This window comes from Myotis daubentonii, chromosome 6 (assembly GCF_963259705.1).
Source record: "Myotis daubentonii chromosome 6, mMyoDau2.1, whole genome shotgun sequence".
NCBI classification, from domain to species: domain Eukaryota; kingdom Metazoa; phylum Chordata; class Mammalia; order Chiroptera; family Vespertilionidae; genus Myotis; species Myotis daubentonii.
Genome location: NC_081845.1, coordinates 358,934 through 376,331, shown reverse-complemented (window position 1 = coordinate 376,331; position 17,398 = coordinate 358,934). Strand labels below are relative to the sequence as shown.

The 17,398-nt window shown below is 60.0% G+C and overlaps 1 protein-coding gene across 1 annotated transcript in view; it reads right to left on the bottom strand.

Annotated features, from left to right (window-relative positions):
* WDR27 (WD repeat domain 27) overlaps positions 1-17,398 on the bottom strand; it is a 41,948-nt gene that overhangs the window by 22,592 nt on the left and 1,958 nt on the right. Inside the window, exons 3-19 of the mRNA XM_059699793.1 lie at positions 15,138-15,279; positions 13,030-13,154; positions 11,794-11,907; positions 10,688-10,739; positions 9,464-9,534; positions 9,037-9,133; positions 8,076-8,178; positions 6,654-6,757; positions 6,460-6,521; positions 6,049-6,170; positions 5,489-5,571; positions 5,141-5,219; positions 4,098-4,175; positions 3,423-3,520; positions 2,196-2,285; positions 1,449-1,570; positions 319-452 (exon numbers count right to left, since the gene is read on the bottom strand). Coding sequence (XP_059555776.1) covers positions 319-452; positions 1,449-1,570; positions 2,196-2,285; positions 3,423-3,520; positions 4,098-4,175; positions 5,141-5,219; positions 5,489-5,571; positions 6,049-6,170; positions 6,460-6,521; positions 6,654-6,757; positions 8,076-8,178; positions 9,037-9,133; positions 9,464-9,534; positions 10,688-10,739; positions 11,794-11,907; positions 13,030-13,154; positions 15,138-15,279 — 1,676 coding nt within the window. The remainder of the gene's footprint in view (positions 1-318; positions 453-1,448; positions 1,571-2,195; positions 2,286-3,422; positions 3,521-4,097; positions 4,176-5,140; positions 5,220-5,488; positions 5,572-6,048; positions 6,171-6,459; positions 6,522-6,653; positions 6,758-8,075; positions 8,179-9,036; positions 9,134-9,463; positions 9,535-10,687; positions 10,740-11,793; positions 11,908-13,029; positions 13,155-15,137; positions 15,280-17,398) is intronic.

Here is a 17,398-nt window from a genome sequence, read left to right as displayed (position 1 = left end):
TGAGGACGAGCCAGGCCATCAGCCCGCACCTTCGACGGGCAGGTGAGTGCAGGGAGGGGTCTGGGCCAGGACATGCAGGGGCAGCTCAGACTCCAGGGCAAAGTGGGCGGAGTCCTAGGCTTGGGAATGAGGCTCAGGATGGGCGTGGAAGCAGGAGGCAGCCCCCCCCCCCACACACACACACACCGCGGTAACGTGAGGCCCCCCCCAGTTTGGATGAAAACCTTGTTTAAATGTAGACACGGCCTCACACGTCACCTATCGCTGAAACACGCTTCCTCCCACCACAGGAGCCGTGGCTCCGGATGGGCCGCCCACCGTTTGATCTCATCTTTGCGCGTGTCCAGGTGGAGCCTGAGCAGCTGGAACTCGGGGCCCGAGGACACGAGCACGAACGAATCGAGGTAGTAGAACTGCGCGTGGTGCACAGGCTCTGGGAACACGTCTGTGCCCTGTAAGCACATCACGGCCGTTACCCGCATGCTACCATCACACTACCCACACGCTACCATCATGCTACTGTCACGCTACCCGCATGCTACCCTCATGCTTATCCCACTGGGATTAACGCCGCTACTCTAACCAGCATTCTTCCATCTTCACACCTGACACCCACCTGTTCTAAATGTTAAACAGTCTCTGCTCAACCAGTTCACGGTGTCTGCTTCCTCTCCCCCCCTTCTTCTAAAAGATGTTATGACTAGATTTTCCTGTCATGAGTGTTTTGAGGTCTGGCCATTGAAAACTTTAAAACAAAAGACATAAAACTTGGCAGCAAAGACATTAAGGATCAAGGATTTTGTTAAAGCCAAAACCTTACACAGGTTTTAAAGTGTAGCTGTGAGGGGCCCACGCTCACATTGCACAGCCCACACGTGTGGCCGTAACACCCCACAAGGAGGGGTCTCCTTGAAAGCGGGGCCACCGCCCGACCCCGGAGCCAGCACTGGGCCTGTGCCCCCTTCCCCCAGGCCTCCTGGCGCCGCCCTTTCCTGCAATGAGCCTTGCAGGCTGGCAGTGCACGGCTCTCGTGTCCTGTTGTCACTCTCCCCGCTTGTCCTACCGTTCCACTTCCGAACGACCTGCAGGTTCACTGAAACAAGATGTTTTCTCCCCAAAAGGCAGGCCCTAGGCCGCCGTCACTGCCTCCCCTGCACGAGCACACTGAGCGCACATTGAAAGTCCCCAGTGTTTCAGTGTTAACAGCTTTGCCATCTTGAGACCTCAACAAACGAAAGGCATGTTTCACTGCATATGTGCGTGCGTGTTACACGTGTGCCCATCGTGTGTTAAGAACAGTTCGGTCACTAACTTCAGTGTCTGAGCAAACTCCTGGCCTCCTCGTTTCCCACCTCCTGGCATGGAGAAGGGTCTGCCTGCCCTACTGGGCCTCCCTGACCTCGAGGTGGCAGGGCTGGCCACCGAAATCGCCAGGAATCACCCCTTACCAGGCACAGGGCGGGCTCCCGGCTGCGGGCCGACCACACCCTCAGGGTCCTGTCCAGGGAGGCCGACAGCAGCCACCGGGCATCGTGGCTCCAGCCCAGGGCGCTCACTGCCCCATCATGACCTAAAGGAGCCGGTGGGAGGAGGGGGTGGGACCAGGGAGAGAGAGGTCTGATCTGATTGGTTCTGATCAGTTCTGACAGGACCCAAGAAAAAGTGGCTCTGCTGCCCCCTGGTGGCCTTTCAGGGACTTTCCATCTCACTGCTGCTGAGCTGACAATGGTCACTGGTAATGGCAGTTGAGGCTCCGCACCACTGCCCAGGTGCCCGGGTGCCCAGGTGCCCGGAGGTCCAAGTGCTGCCCCCCACACAGCCCAAGGGAGGGCAGCCCCACCCACCGTCCAGCTACGGCACCTCCACACGCACCCTCTTTCCAGCCGAGCGGCTCCCGCTCCTGGCTCAGGTCACCCCGACTCCCTCACCCACACGTCAGAGGGACGCCCGCCCACGCGAAGTCACCACATGTAACTGGGCTCCGGCCGCAGCTCTGGGCCCACAGCTGACCCCACTCTGGGTGGAGGGCAGGCTCAGCGCAGGCCAATGTGTTAAACCTTGCTGCTTCCTCCCCCGACTCAAGTCGGGTTCTACTCTGGTCTTGTCTCAAAGGGAACGAAAGTGGCCTCAGCGACCAACTCCAGGGCCGGAGAGACCCGCCCGTAAGTCACGTGACCAGGGTGGCCACGTCTTACCTGAGAAAACAGCAGGTGCTCCAGTCAGATGGGCATCGAAGACCAGGGACAGGTGGTCGGCCAGGCCACAGGCCAGCCAGCGCCCGTCTCCTGCTCGAGAAAACAGACGATGTTCGGGTGAGTGGATCGTCCCCTCGGGAAGCGACGGCATCCGAGACGAGCGGGTCCCGGCTCCCCTGAGGCCGAACCCCAGCCCTGAGGCTGCTGGGCTTCGTCCACAGGGAGCTGAGGACGCGAGGCTGAGGCGCCAATGCGGGTCTGAGCCCAGAGCTCCCGGACCCCGGCTCCGCCCTGGGCCCCTGCCGTCGGCCTGCCCCAGCGGACGCGGACGCGGCATGTTTGCTAGCAGCTCCGTCTCACGTCTCCCTAAGGGGAGGCAGAAATCAACTACGACTTCCTCCAGGACGTGCAGATGGCGGGTCCTACCCCGCAGTCCCACGCTCAGTAGCAAGCACGTCCGACGTCCGACGTCACAGACGTGTTGTTCACTGAGCGAGGCTGCGGTCTGTGGGGGACAGTCCATCCAGCTCTCGTCTCCCATTATCCTGCAGCGTGTGGCTGGAATTGCGTGAAAAGCAAAGGGGACTCCGCACGGCTGTCAGTAACCCCAGATCCGCCGGTGGCACTCGGGCAGCGGCTGGCGGAGGTGGGCGGGTGCGGCACCGGCCAGGCCCCTGTCCACCGCAGACCGAGGGCAGGGCCTGGGGACCAGCAGTTACTCCGGAGGGAGCGGAGCTCAGTGAGACCAGGGGCTGCTTCAGGGGAGCCGCCTCCGCTCTCCTCCCAGACTCATTAGAAAAACGCCGGTGGCCAGGAGGGGAGTCTGGGGAGGGGTCTCGATGCCCTTGAGACAGGACAGCTGCCACAGAGCCGCGCGGCCTGGCCGCGGGAGGGACAGCGCCGACGGACACACGGTCCTCGCCTGTGGGCTCCTCCGCCCCCCAGGGGATGGGGACGGGCTGCTTCTCCTCCCCACACAGACGCTCCGAGCGCCTTCCCCCCAGGCCCTCATGTGAGGAAACGGCGGACACGGCGACCCCGCGGGCCTGGAGTGCAGACGGGAGCTGGGCGGCCGGGCTCTGTGCCCGCTCCTCCCACACACAGGGGACAAGTGCTGGTCTTAGTCTAAACCCAGCACTGCCCTGTGGCTCCAGGCCACCGAGGTCGCGAGGCTGCTTAAACTCCATGCACGGGGCCACGGGCAGTGAGCGCCTCCCCACGCCGTACCTGAGAACTGCACGCAGCGCACGGCCACCGGGCCCGGGGCCACAGCCAGCCGCCTGCGGAGCTGGGTCGGCGGAGGGCTGTCCGAAGGGCACTTCTGACTTAAGGAGGCGGAGAAGACAAAGGTCAGGAGGGGTTCAAGGGGAGACGGGCAATAAATGCACTGATCTCCCCGCTCCTGTGTGTAACTCCATCCCATCAGACAGGGTGCAGACACACATAAACTCTGACCTCCGGGACCACGAAATGACTCTTGAAAGACTAGCATCCCTTCGTGCCCACATGCAGGTGTTTCAGCACAAACACCAAGCACTGACCACCTGTTAGTGACCTGGTGGGACACCGTGACGGCTCAGGGAGGGGCAGGTCGGTTCTGCTTTGAGTTCAGACCCGGTGGGTCGTGTCTCCCTCACACTGACTGCTTCCATCGTGGGCAGATCATCACCTTCCCGGCTTTCAAAAGAAGCCAGGGGCGGGCTGACGGACATACATCGATGGTGCACACGTCTGTGTACACATGTACATACATCAGAGTTAACTTTGACTGAAGGACATACATCAATGCGTGTACATACACACAGACACACACAGGTCTACACCTGTGTGAAAAGTCAGTGAACTATTTAAAGGGTTTCTCCAAATCACCAAGTTTACTCGGAAGGTCAGCCAGCTGCCCACCAGGTGTGAGTGCTCCTGCGTCGTGAAGGTCTCTTACAGCCACTCTTGACATTGGTCTTGGGTGAGAACATGGCCACACTGCGGGAAGGAAACGCTCACATCAGCTTCCGGGGTGACGGGCCTCAGCTGCTTAAGAGAACAGTGAGGAGCACAGCCACGCATCTGTGCCGTCGCGTCCCCGGCAGGCACACGCGGAGTGACTGAGCTCTGAGGCTCGTCAGCACTGGGCGGCAGTGTACTTCTACGGACAGCGCTGGTCATGCCGGCGTGGGCAGGCCACAGCGGAGGAGCCGGAGGGCTGGGCGGGGGCCGGAGGTGGAACGTCGCACAGAGGGGAGCAGCGGCCCGGCCACTGCAAGCACCACCAGGTGGGCCTCTGGGCGGTGCCCCTGGCCCAGGAGGATGGTGGGGAGCCCAGAGGGTGGCTGCAGGGGGCATCAGGGGAGCATGGCAGAGGGGAGTCAGCGGGGACGAGTCAACCAGGGCCCCCAGGCTTCCCGCTCACAGGCTGTTTTGTGACGGGGTTCAGACAGACAACAGGTCAAGATTTGAGGGGCAGTGCCTGCTTCTGAGACACGCGGGCCCTGAAGCACCGGGGCCCGTGGCTGCTGTCCCTGAAAGTCCTCGTGAGCCCCAGTTCCCAGCCCGCCGCTCCCCCTCGGCCCTGACAGCCCTGCTGCGCCCCAGCTCTGGGTGCAGCGATTTTAACACCGTGGTCAGAGCGAGGCTGCGGTCTGGGGGGGACAGTGCGGTCAGGCCCCAGGCCATGTCCCTCCTCACAGGTGGTCAGTCACAACCACTGCGGCCAGGCAAGGAGCCAGGGGCCAAGGGGCCGGTGCACAGTGAGCGCTCAGCGGGCTGGCCCTGCAGCTGCTGCACATCTGTGAGGGGCCGACCCCATTCTAACTGTGGCGCCCGCCATCCCCCGTCTCCCATCTCCCGTCTCCCATCTCCCGCCCTGCGGGTGGCCCTCAGGACACACTAGGCCGCAGCTACCGTCACTGCCCTGCTCCCGTGGGAGCGGCTATGAGCCATCTACTCACTGGGGTGCAGCCGTGTACCCAGAGGACCGGACGCGGCTGTGGAAGACCAGGGGCTGGTCCCGCAGGGAGCTCCGAGTAGCTGGCAAGGCAGCTAGAGAAACGAGAAAAAACATCTCATGATCCATCATATCCCAGCGCCCACAGCCCGCACTGCTGGACCCTGAGAAGCAGCACTTCCTGAGTTCCTGTGAGTTGTACACAGTTCAGGAGAAGAAACCTAGCACATTCCCTGCATAGAAACATGAGAGGGGCAGGAACAAAGGCGCCCGAACAGACCCACCCCCAGGCAGCACGACACGACGATAACAACGTCTGCGTTTTCATGTTCATGTTTCATGTCACACTGACCGGCTTGCTGGTGGCCGGCCGGCTTGATACGTGTCGCCTCAGCGACTCCAAAATACAGAGGGGAGGTCGGCGAGACACCGGAGCTGAAAACAGAACTGCGCCGTGGGAGCTGTTTCCACACAACAGAGGCCTGAGGGTGGTCACAGACCAGTCCCTGCAGGTGTGGCCTGTAGCTGAGAGGAGCGACCAACCCTCAAGCTTATTCTCATCTTCCCAAGAATTTGTATTTTAATAAAAACACTGTTTTATGATCTGCATTCTATCCTGAAATACAACGGTGTTTCACACTAAAACAAACTTAAGGGTAGTATAGGTGGGAGTTTACTGAACTTTGCTCTGAATTCTGCCAACTGATACACAGACACGTATAGCCCCTGCCTGCCAGACCCGCCTGCCAGACCCGCCTGCCAGACCCACCTGGCAGACCCACCTGGCAGACCCACCTGGCAGACCCGCCTGCCAGACCCGCCTGCCAGACCCGCCTGCCAGACCCACCTGGCAGACCCACCTGCCAGACCCGCCTGCCAGACCCGCCTGCCAGACCCGCCTGGCAGACATACCTGGGCAGCACTGAGAGCTGCGTTCCCAGGTGGGGGTGCTGCTGGGACCTCACCAGAGCAGCTGGGTCGAGCTCCAAGCCGGCGAGCTCATTGCCAAACATGGAAGCGAGTAAGCAGAAGGCCTGTGATGGGTGGTGACAGAATCAGGCGTGACTGTGACGCCATCGCGGACGAGCAGGCCCCACTGCAGTGCACACAGCCGTCCCCGCAGGGAGCCCGCGTCCCTCACAGCAGCCGCGCTGCCTGACCGGTGGGGAGTCCGCAGAGCACCGTGGCTCCTCACAACTTCCCCACAAAGGCCTCATGGGAAAGCCGGCATGTCACACGCGGAGGAAAGGGAGCACGAGTCACGTGGACGGACGGACAGACGGACGCCCCCAGACGCCAAGGTCGGGAGCGCTGAGGACTGACCTTCCCACAGCTGCTCATCACGGCACACGACCCGGCCACCTGGATGCTGAGGTTCTGAAAATCTGAATTTTCACAAAGAGAAATAAGCAACATTTAAGGGCTTTCTGCCCTAAAACTTACTCCCCAACAGCAGTCAAAGATGACATTAACGTGACATGAAATGTACGGCGAAGGTGGTTCGAATCTGCGCTCACCCTTGTACTGCAGGGCAGCCTCCAGCTCGAAGCTCGCCAGGCTCAGGATGAAAAGTCCAGCGGAGCTTCCGACCCACGCACAGCGGGTCCTCTCCGGGGAAAGGCTTTAGAGAGACACGGGGGCCGGTCTCGTCTGTGAGCTTCAGTTCCACGGTGTCGTCCCCAAGCATCACCCACGCTCCTGTGAGCACAGCGTAACCCCGGAGACCGCACGGGGCCTCTCCGCCCGCTGCAGGCCAGTGTGCCTGCCGCCTGAGCTACAAGCTACGGGCACCCACAGCTGGGCTGGTGTCAAAGGGTCTGGGTGTCCTTGGAATCCAGTCTCCGGCGAGACCAGCAACTCAGCTCTGGTCTGCGACGTCCGGAGGCCGCGAGAGGTTAGTGCGCGTCCCCGTGAGGCTCCTGCCCTCCGGCCGGCAGGCAGCTTTGCACGCGAGAAGCAAACTCCGGAGGAAACTGCACCCAGAGCAGCAGAGCTCCCAGCGAGCGGCACACAGCTCTGCTGCTTCCTCTTCTTAGCGTCCAGTTCACAAACCAGACGCGAGTTCCTCTGTGACGGATGCGCCCCCTCTGGCTATGCCAGACGGGGACGCAGGGCCTTCAGGCCCACGGTCTCCCTCCGGCACCTGAGGACTGAGCCAGGCACAGCCTGGTCACCAGGCACCTCCAACAGCCCAGCTCCCCGGGACCCATTCCTGGCGTCCTCACGTCCAATGCCAGACCACAGAGCAACAAGCCAGTTGTCCTGGGGGGAAACGGGACCCCGCGACGCGGTCCAGACCCTCCCATCACTGCCTGCCTGGGACGGGCGCCCACGGTCTCAGGCCCCACAGTCAGCTCAACTGCCCGCCAGGTGACTGCTCCGCGTGGCCTCCAGCCACGTGCCACCAGGCAGGGGCGTCTGGGCAGACAGGGCCACCCCAGCCAGGCCACAGGCAGGGCTGCAGCCCCCCACCCTGCCCCTGCCTCCTGGGGGCCGGAGTCCTTAGTCGTGTCCGGAACCTCCCACGCTCTGTGCCACAGGTGGACACACTTGCCATCTCCCTTTTAATCCCAGTTAAGCAGCGGCTTCCTGGTGCTGCCAAGTACCTGTAGCATTTCTACCAAACACAGGTGAGTAAGCTCGTCGCGGACCACGTTAAACGCGTGACACACGCACACAGTGTAGAACGACTTCACCCACCACCCAGGCCGAGAGCTGCCTAGATTTCATGAGCAACATTAAAATAACCCCACTTCTCTTATCAAATACATTGAACATGACTGACCAAGTTGACCAACTTTAAGACTTAAACACGCAATGCTAGCATCACCAAGAGCTACACAAACACTAAAATAACCCGGTGTCACTCCCACCACCTAAGAGACGGACCCGACTTGAGAGGTTTTCTCCTGGGGGCCCGGCCGAGCGACCACACTCACCATCCATGCCGGGGGCCCAGGCCCGGTGGCAGGTCGCAGCGCGCCAGGCTCAGGACGGGGAGCGCCACGTCGACCCCATCCCCTCTGTCCAGCCCGCTCTCTCCTGGAAGAGTCGGTGACAATCCCACATGGAGGGGAAGCGTGGGGGGGGGGGGGAGTGGCAGACGCAGGTGCTGCCGGTCGGCCGACTGGGGCCGAGGGACACGGGCTGCTTCCTCATCGTGGACACGAGAGAGCAGCGGCCCCGTCACGAGGCCGCAGGGCGCGGGTGTCCAGTACAGGCAGAGAGGGAGGGAGGGCACGGTCGCCGTGGGTTACAGTGGTTTGAGCTTTGCTTCAGGATAAATGGGCTCTGACAGAAGAAATCACGACAGCCAAGACGTAAAGCATTCGGAAAAGGTAGACATGTTGGGAAAAGGCAATTCTGGCCGATTTTAAGAGGAAAGGCTAGAGTCATCTGGGAAAAGCAAGAAATGCAAACTGGGCCTACGCTGCCCTCGGCGTGCGGGCGGAGGGTGGCCTGCGCTCGGAGCCTCGGACGGCAGTCCCACGGGAGGCCCTGCCCGACTACAGGCAGAACCAGGCCCCGGGCAGGCAGCTCCTGACAGAACCGAGGCGGCTGGAGCGCGTGGGACCGTGTGCCCGGGGGGGGGGGGGGGGGGGGCAGGGGAGGTGACACACAACAGGGCGGGCGGGGCCCATCCAGGGGGAACCCAGATCTGAGCGAGGCACAGTCTGCTGAGCGAGGAAAACCCATGGCGGCCGGAAGGCGTTCACCCTGGACCCTCATCGCCATGACAACCACCCACAGAAGGAGCGGAGTGTTCACAAGACCCTCCCCCTTACCCCCCTCCCCCCTCCAGATCTGTGGTTCCTGCAGAGGTCTGAGGTCAGACCTGACCCTGCTGCAGCCCCTCCTGCCTCACATCAGGGGTCAGAGGTGAGAGGTCAGGGGCATCACCTGGCCGCCTGGCGTAGAAACTCTCCGTCTCTTTCCTCAGGTCCACACGCGTCACATGACGATAATGATGACCTTCAACCAAACTGAAGATGCACAGCTGGCAAACGAGACGGGGGCCTCACCCTCGTCAGCGGGCGCGAGGAAAGGCAGGGAGAGCCAGACGAGGGACGAGGGTGGGAGCAGACGAGAGACAAGGCGCGTGGCCCTGGGGTCCCCGAGCCTCTGCCCTGGTCTGAGCCCCACCCCTCGGCCCCTGCTGATCGTGGCTGAGGGCACTGCCTCGGGTGCGGGCACCACACAGGCCTCTGCAGACCCCGGCGGGCTCCCCCAGGCGCACACCACCAGGGCCCGGGACAGCCCGGGGACTCGAGGGTGACAGCGGGTGAGCCAGGTGTGCGGCTCCAGGAGGCCCCGACCCTGCCCTCACCTGGCCCTCGGCGCCCCCGGCCACCAGCTGCTGGCTGTCCCCATCGATGAAGAGGCTCAGGAGGGGGGAGGCTGGTGAGAGGAAGAGACGAGCGTTACCCTCAGGGGCGCTGGTCGTTTAAAGGAAACTCCCAGCTTTACCTATTCCTTCAGTCAGTTCCATCTGCTCTGAAATCATTTCTGCACAGAAAGTAGAAACCACGAGTACAGCGCCGGGCGGCAGGTGACTGCGTCTCTGCCCGCGTCACTTGAGCCCCCGCCGAGTCGCTGGGGGGGGGGGGGGGGGCCAGGGGGCCGCACGGCAAGTGCCCGGAGCACAGATGCCCCAGGAGGGCCTTGGGTGGCCAGGCTCCGTGAGGCTAAGGATTCATGATGAACAGCAATTAAATGGCATCTTTTTAAATTGCTGCCCAGGATGTCGTTTCACGTAAGACATATTGTGCATCTAAACTGCCAAGAATTTGGGAGGAGAGTTAAGATAAATGGATATTTAAAAACACCCCATGGCCTAAAAACTATAAATGATGTCAAAACCAAGTCTGTAATTGTTTTCCGGACAGTCCAGTAGTTCACATACTTTCAGGAAAGTAATTCCAGCACGATCCCCAGGCCCGGGCTCTGGCCCTGCTTGTGTTGCCGCCGAGTGTGACAGCAGCCCGTCCCCGCAGACCGCGGCCCTCGGGGGACGCGGAGTCAGGGCCACACTGCTGCCCTCCCACGGCTTCCCTGCTCCCTTCCCAGGAGAGGAGTGCTGGGCCTAGCAGGACCAGGAAACCACTCCCAGGAGGCGCTGGGGCCCTGCATGGAGGTCACCCGGCCCCGCATCTCACAGGCCCCACGGAGACCCATGCTGGCACCCTGCCCCACCGCCGGTGCCATGTGCGACCGTGGACGGTGTCAGCCATGACCAAGAGGACGGGCTGAGGAGAGTGTGTGGCGACCCGGCCGCATGCCTGGGCCCACCGGGCTCGCGTCCCGCGAACATGCAGCTCCGGGCCCTGCTCTGTGGGATAGCGCCGTGGCCACGCCTCCCCACACCCCCACCTTCCACAGCTCCCAGCCACGCTCAGACTTTAAAGCTAAAACGAAGACAGTCGGTGGGAGTGAGGCAGCTAGAGGGGTGATACTGACCCCCGACTGGCGCTCCGTGTGCCGACCACACCTGCCCCAGGAGAGCGCAGACGCGTGGCCACGGGCAGAAGGAACGAACGTAAGGGCCAGTTACCTGTCAGCACCGCCGAGCTGTGCATCAGGGCCCCCGTGCGACAGTCCCACACCTGAGGGCAGACACAGCTCGTCAGGAGGGTGGCCCTGCCGCTGCTGCTAGCCCTGCAGCTAACACTCTAGGCCAGGGGTCGGCAAACTGCGGCTCACGAGCCACATGCGGCTCTTTGGCCCCTTGAGTGTGGCCACAAAGTTTCAATCGCACTGTACGTGCGCGCCCACACGTGGTATTTTGTGGAAGAGCCACGCCCAAGGGGATGCAGTTTGCCGACCGTTGCGCTAGGCAGCCACAAGCTACCCTGCAAGTGCTTTCCTGGGAGAGCAGACAGCGACAGGAGGACAAACAGGGAACGGCACAGTGAGACGTGGCCTCCTAGGAAACACGCGTTTCCAGCACCAGCCCACCCGCGAGGCCGGGCGGGTGTCCACCTGCTCTGCACGCTCATGGGGAGAGTGGCGCGTGCTCACCCACACCCAGTTCCTTTCATTCCCACAAGGGCCGCGAGGCTATGGCACCACAGGTCCAGTCCCCATTATTCCAGAGGAGCGGGGGCACAGCACGGCGGCACCGCTGTGGGCAGCAGAGGGCGCCGGGAGCTGGGGGACACCCTCCCACGGCTGCACCTGGCACCGTCCCGGGCCGGGAAGGTGAGGCCGTTCCTCTGTCCCGCCCGTGCAGGTGGGTCAGTGCTCTCCTTTCTCTCTCCCTCACGGAGACCGTCCTCCCTCGGTCACCAGCCATCATGACACGGGCTGACGTGGACTGAGATGGGGACTGAGCTTGCATTTTAATTTATTTTCTTCTTGAGCCAGTTTTGTTCTGATTGAGTCGATACCGGACGACGGTTCTACTGCTCCAGGGCCATCCTTGACGCCGCGGAGAGAAATCAGTTTTCTCCCCGAGGCCTGGATCCGAGGAGGCACCCAGCTGACTCGATGCCTCGAGCCCACGTGGGAATACGGGACAGAGGGGCACTGTGAGCGCCATCGGCTCCCCCACCGGCCGTGGCCTGGCTGAAACGGGGGCGGACGGTCAGGAGGGCAACTAGCGCGCAGACGCCACAGCCCTAACTCTGCTCCGGCTGGCTGCGGGCGGGGCCGTCCTACCTTGAAGCTTCTGTCCTCAGACCCCGAGACGACCACATGCGCTTGCCACGCACAGAACTCGGCTGCGGTCACGGGGCCCTGGTGCCCCTCTAGCTCGGCGCACGCGGTCCGGCTCTGCGGGTTGCAGTGAGACCAGTCACTGGATGTCCCAGCAATGACTGCTAAGAAGGCGCCTGTGTCTCACAGAAAAGAGTTTCCGTTAAAATACACCCTGCAGAGCTCCCTCTTCCCGTGGTAAGAGAGAGGCAGGCAAGGCCCACACTGTGAGGCTCTGACAGAGAAGGCCGGGAAGTGCACGTGTTCCGTGTTCCGTGTTCCGGAGCATGTCTGTGCCCTGGTCCCCGGAGCTGACACCGGGACAGCTGAGCACAGCGTCTGGTGCCACAGGAGCCGGTGGCCACAAACACCACCGAGGCCGACCCACTGCAGGCCCTTCCCACAGGGATGTGTTCACAGCCCCAGCCCCGTCCCGGGACACTTCCCGCCTCCGTCTGTGAGGTCACCCCGACACTGCCCTTCCCCAGGGCGAGCCGTCAGCGTAGAACCGGCGAGCAGGGACGTGTTCAAAGGCAGGTGTGCCCCCACAGCCCGCACACGGCAGGTCCCGCCACAATCACCAACACAACGTCCCGCCTCTGTCCTGCCTGCCCTACGGTTTTAACATGGACACGGCAAGGGACTCTCGGGGGCCAACAGCGTGCTCAATCACTGTGCCCGCGACACCACAGCGCGCCCCGACAGCGCGTCCCATGCGACCACGGGTCCGAGGGAACAGGGCCCCGCCCACTGTGTGACACGGGCCCAAAAGCCGTTCCTGGTCCAACACAAGACTCAATGGTCCCAGAACCTGCAGGTGGCAGCACATTCACGTCAGCCAATCTCGATGGAGAATCAACGAGCAAGTCCACTTCTCAGGGGGAGCAAGTGTTGGTAAGAGAGAGGCAGGCAAGGCCCACCCTGTGAGGCTCTGACAGAGAAGGCCGGGAAGTGCACGTGTTCCGTGTTCCGTGTTCCGGAGCATGTCTGTGCCCCGGTCCCCAGGCGTCACGGCGAGGCCTCCGTCCACATGAGACAGCAGCGTCGTCTCCAGGGGCCCCCATTGCAAGATACAGGTGAGCGCTCGCTTACTCCCCTCACGTGTCTACAGAAACTCGCCCAACTAGGGCCGCTGACAAGAGGCAGGCGGACCTTGCCCGCGAGGCCCCGCACTGTGCCCGCCACCCACAGCCCTCTCACCTGCACGTGCAGCACGAGGACCCTGTTGCCAGCGCACACCGCAGCCATCTGGTCGTCCGGGCTGAACTTCACGCACCGCACCTCTCCCAGGCGGGCGCCCAGGACGAGCCCGCGCGGGTCCGTCCCTGGAGGGGGCGGGGGGGGGATGCCGCCGCTAGTTGGTCATCAGAGGCAGGACTGCGTGTCCCCGGGAGTCAGCTCCTGGGCAGGGACACGCTCGCGGGGTGACTGAGCTGTCAGACGACTGGCTCTTTGAGAGAATTAGACACGCTGAATATAAAAATTCCTCTGGAAATAGGTGGAATTGCCCAGAACTGCCAATAGCGTGTGGGAACCCGCCCGTGCAGCCCCGTGAAGGGGAGAATGAGCTTGATCTGACCCACTGCGGGGTGGGACACGGGACGCCCCTGAGCCCGGTGCCTGCGCCCTGGGAGCAGATCTCCACATTCCAGATCCACGTGGGGCTCTGCTTACAGACAAACTTGGGGAGTCTGGCCCTTCCAACGAGACTGTCTGTTTACCAAGACCCCAGGAGGGAGCAGATTCCTAACAGGTGGCTCACTATACGCAGCACATGTGCATACCATACACACATGTGCCTGTAGGTGTGGACTACATTCATGTGTACCCTGTGTGTAGTATGTATGTGTGCCTGTATGTACATATATACTGTGCATGTGTGTATAAGGTGTGCTTGTGTATGTGTGTGCTATAACTATATGCATGCACATACCATATGTATATGTGTATGAATGTACTAAACATGTGTACTGCGCACACGTCTCTGTGTGCATGCATGCTGTGCATGTGCGTGCTAGATGCGTTTGTGTATCTGTGTGCTATAAATGCATGCACATATACCATGTGTATGCATGTGAATGTGCATCATGCATATGTGTGTTGCCGTGTACGCATGTACATGGTTATGTAGTATGTATTAGATATGTACCGTGTACATAGTGAATACCTGTACTGTATAATGTGTGTACATAATGAATGTGTGCATGTATGTACATTGTATGTAAGTATGAATGTAGTGTGTGTGTATTGACACTGTGTGTGCATGTATGTTTGGATTTGTATGTGTACGCATAATTACATGTGTGAGTGTGTATAGTGTAGTGTGCATGTGTACATAACGTATACATGTGTGCATGTACTGTGGGTGGGTGGGTGCTATGTGTGTGTGCGCGTGTGTTTATGTTTGCATGCATGTGTGGTTACACATGTGAGTGTGTACTATATCGTGTAGTGTGTACACACGTACATATAGTACATGTGTGTGCTGTACTGTGTGTGTGTTTATATGTGTATGTGTGTGCTATATTGTGTAATGCGTACATGCATGTTTGTGTACTGTCGGGTGCTGTGTGTACATGTGTGTTTGTTTTGCATGCATGTGTTTACATGAGTGTGTGCTACCATGCATGTGCACGTGTGTAGATGTCAGTGGTGGCACACTGATATTGCAATGACCATACTATAAAGAAGGTGGAGTATAAACTATATATTATAGAGGCTGCTGCCTAAAATCGGTCGATTTTAGGAGTAATTCTGTAACTTCTGAATGTAGCTCCATACTGTGGTCGTCACCAACGTTTCACGCGCATCTGATAAAACTCGGACACACAGCCCTCAGCATGCAGGCTCGGTCTCGGCTCCTCAGAGAGGCCAAGCTCGTACGCCCAGGCCAGGCCCCCAGGTCCCTCTGCCTCACAGGCGCGCCCAGCACTGCCCACCCTCCCGCCTGCCGCCGCCGGGACGGCTCCCGTGAGCATGTTGCCCTGATCTGTCTACGCCTCGCTCTCCGCTGCCCGCATGTGTGTTTCCCACTCCAAGCTGTGAACTTGCCCCAACTCCATCGGGAAAGAATATTTCAACTCCCTCCACGTTTCAGAGTGCCACTAAAGTCTCAGATTCCAACGCAAGAAAATGTGAAGGTTAAACGCACTGAGTTCAGGAAGCGGCTTCTCGCTCGGCCGTGTTCCCCCAGCTCCGCACCTGCCTTCAAGGTCCCAGGGTCACGCGGGCCAGCCCCCGTGTGCACCAGGCTATTTAAGGGGAAGCTGCTCCGGGACACTGTGAAGTGGTTTTAGGGCTGCACCTACCGTGAAGCGCCTTCTCTCTGCACTCGTCCAGCCTCCACATGAGCACGTGGTCTTGTGAGGCAGAGCAGACCACAAGCGGGCGCTGCGTGTTGCCGAACGCCACAGCAGTAATTGGCTGATGGTGTCCTCTTAAGATCAGAAGCTTAAAAATTCACAAAAACATCACTGATTAGAGGTAACAAACAAAATAACATACCCATGTAACCCCAAACCCAAGAAAATAAATGGATTGAATTTTTCAAATATATTGACTTTGCGTATTCATTTATTAAAACCCCATGCACTACTAAACCAATCTCCTGAGCTCAGCATGGTACTGTAGCTCAGTATCACAAATAACAGGCAGCAGGAAAGGGCAGCGCCCTCACCCCCACTTACCCATTGTGTGTGATTGAACAGTGCATGCTGCACCCACCGCATGCCAGGGAGGGGACAGCTGTGACCCAGGGGGCAGCGGTGTGATCAGGGAGGGGACAGCGGTGTGACCAGGGAGGGGACAGCTGTGACCCAGGGGGCAGCGGTGTGACCAGGGAGGGGACAGCTGTGACCCAGGGGGCAGCGGTGTGATCAGGGAGGGGACAGCGGTGTGACCAGGGAGGGGACAGCTGTGACCCAGGGGGCAGCGGTGTGACCAGGGAGGGGGCAGTGGTGTGACCAGGGAGGGGACAGCTGTGACCCAGGGGACAGCTGGGTGACCAGGGAGGGGACAGCGGTGTGACCAGGGAGGGGATAGCTGTGACCCAGGGGGCAGCGGTGTGACCAGGGAGGGGGCAGCGGTGTGACCAGGGAGGGGACAGCTGTGACCCAGGGGACAGCTGGGTGACCAGGGAGGGGGCAGCGGTGTGACCAGGGAGGGGATAGCTGTGACCCAGGGGACAGCTGGGTGACCAGGGAGGGGGCAGCGGTGTGACCAGGGAGGGGACAGCTGTGACCCAGGGGACAGCTGGGTGACCAGGGAGGGGGCAGCGGTGTGACCAGGGAGGGGATAGCTGTGACCCAGGGGACAGCTGGGTGACCAGGGAGGGGGCAGCGGTGTGACTAGGTTTGTGAACTGGGGAGGAAAAAGCTTTAACACATTCAACACGTTTTCATTTTGTGTTTCTTTAACCAGCGTGGTCACCAGATGCTTAGGTTACAACGAGCCTGACCAGCGGGGTCACCAGTTGGTTAAGGTCGTTGAATCCACACAGACAGCAGCACGGTGACCAGAAGGTTAGGCCCTTTGCTCACCACTTATTAGTGAATTCCCCCGTCCTCCAACAGAAAAATAAACAAATATTCCATTCGTACAATGGACTATTCCTCAGTGGTAAGAACAATGAACTACTGATACAATATGGATAAGTCTCAAAATAATTACTCAGAATGAAAGAAGCCAGACAAAAACGTAAACACTGATTCCATTTACATAAAACTCCAGAAAATGCTACCTAAAAGCTTATATTTAGAATAGATTAAAAACTCCTTCAAACAAAAAAAGCCAGTAGAAAAATGGCAGGAGACTGAACACACACAGCCTTCAACCTTCACAAAGACCAAAAAGAGAAAATGGCCAAATGGCCAATAAACATACAACAAGGCGCTGAACGCCACTCCTTCGCGGACAGCTGTGAATTACAATTCAGCAGCACTGAGCCCACCAGAAGGGCGGAAATTAAAAGGACCAAGCGTAGGGAAGGAGGCGGAATTCTCACACACCGTTTGGCGTACAGCTTGGCACCCCACTTCGGAAGTCTCCTTAACATCACAAACTAAACTAAAGACACAAATTCCCCGTGACTCCGCAGGGGAGCACACATATGACATATCAGAGCATGCTTCTAATGGTCAGATTATGGGGTCAAAACCAATGTCCACCCCCAGAAGGGGGAAGGCGTGGCCTCTGCCTGCAGTGGAATACTATGCAGCCATGAACATGAGCAATGCGGCCGAACCTCCTAAACACGATGGTGAACGAGGGACGGACTGCATACTGCATGTCCCGTGTGCCCCAAGTTCAAAGGTCAGCCACACTAACCTCTGGTGCGAGTGAAGACAGTGTGCCCTGCAGGGGGAGGGCGCACTGATCGGCAGGCGGGGCCCCCCACCACTTGGTTACGCCACCACAGTGTGCGGTGAGCTCTGGGACAGGCTCTCCGGTATTTTACGTCCCGGCCAAAGGAAGAGAGGAAGCTGGGGACCTGAATGCAGATCTAACTCGGGGGAAAATCAAAACACTAGTGCAGGCTCCCTCCACGCCCGGCCAGCACAGTGACCGCCTG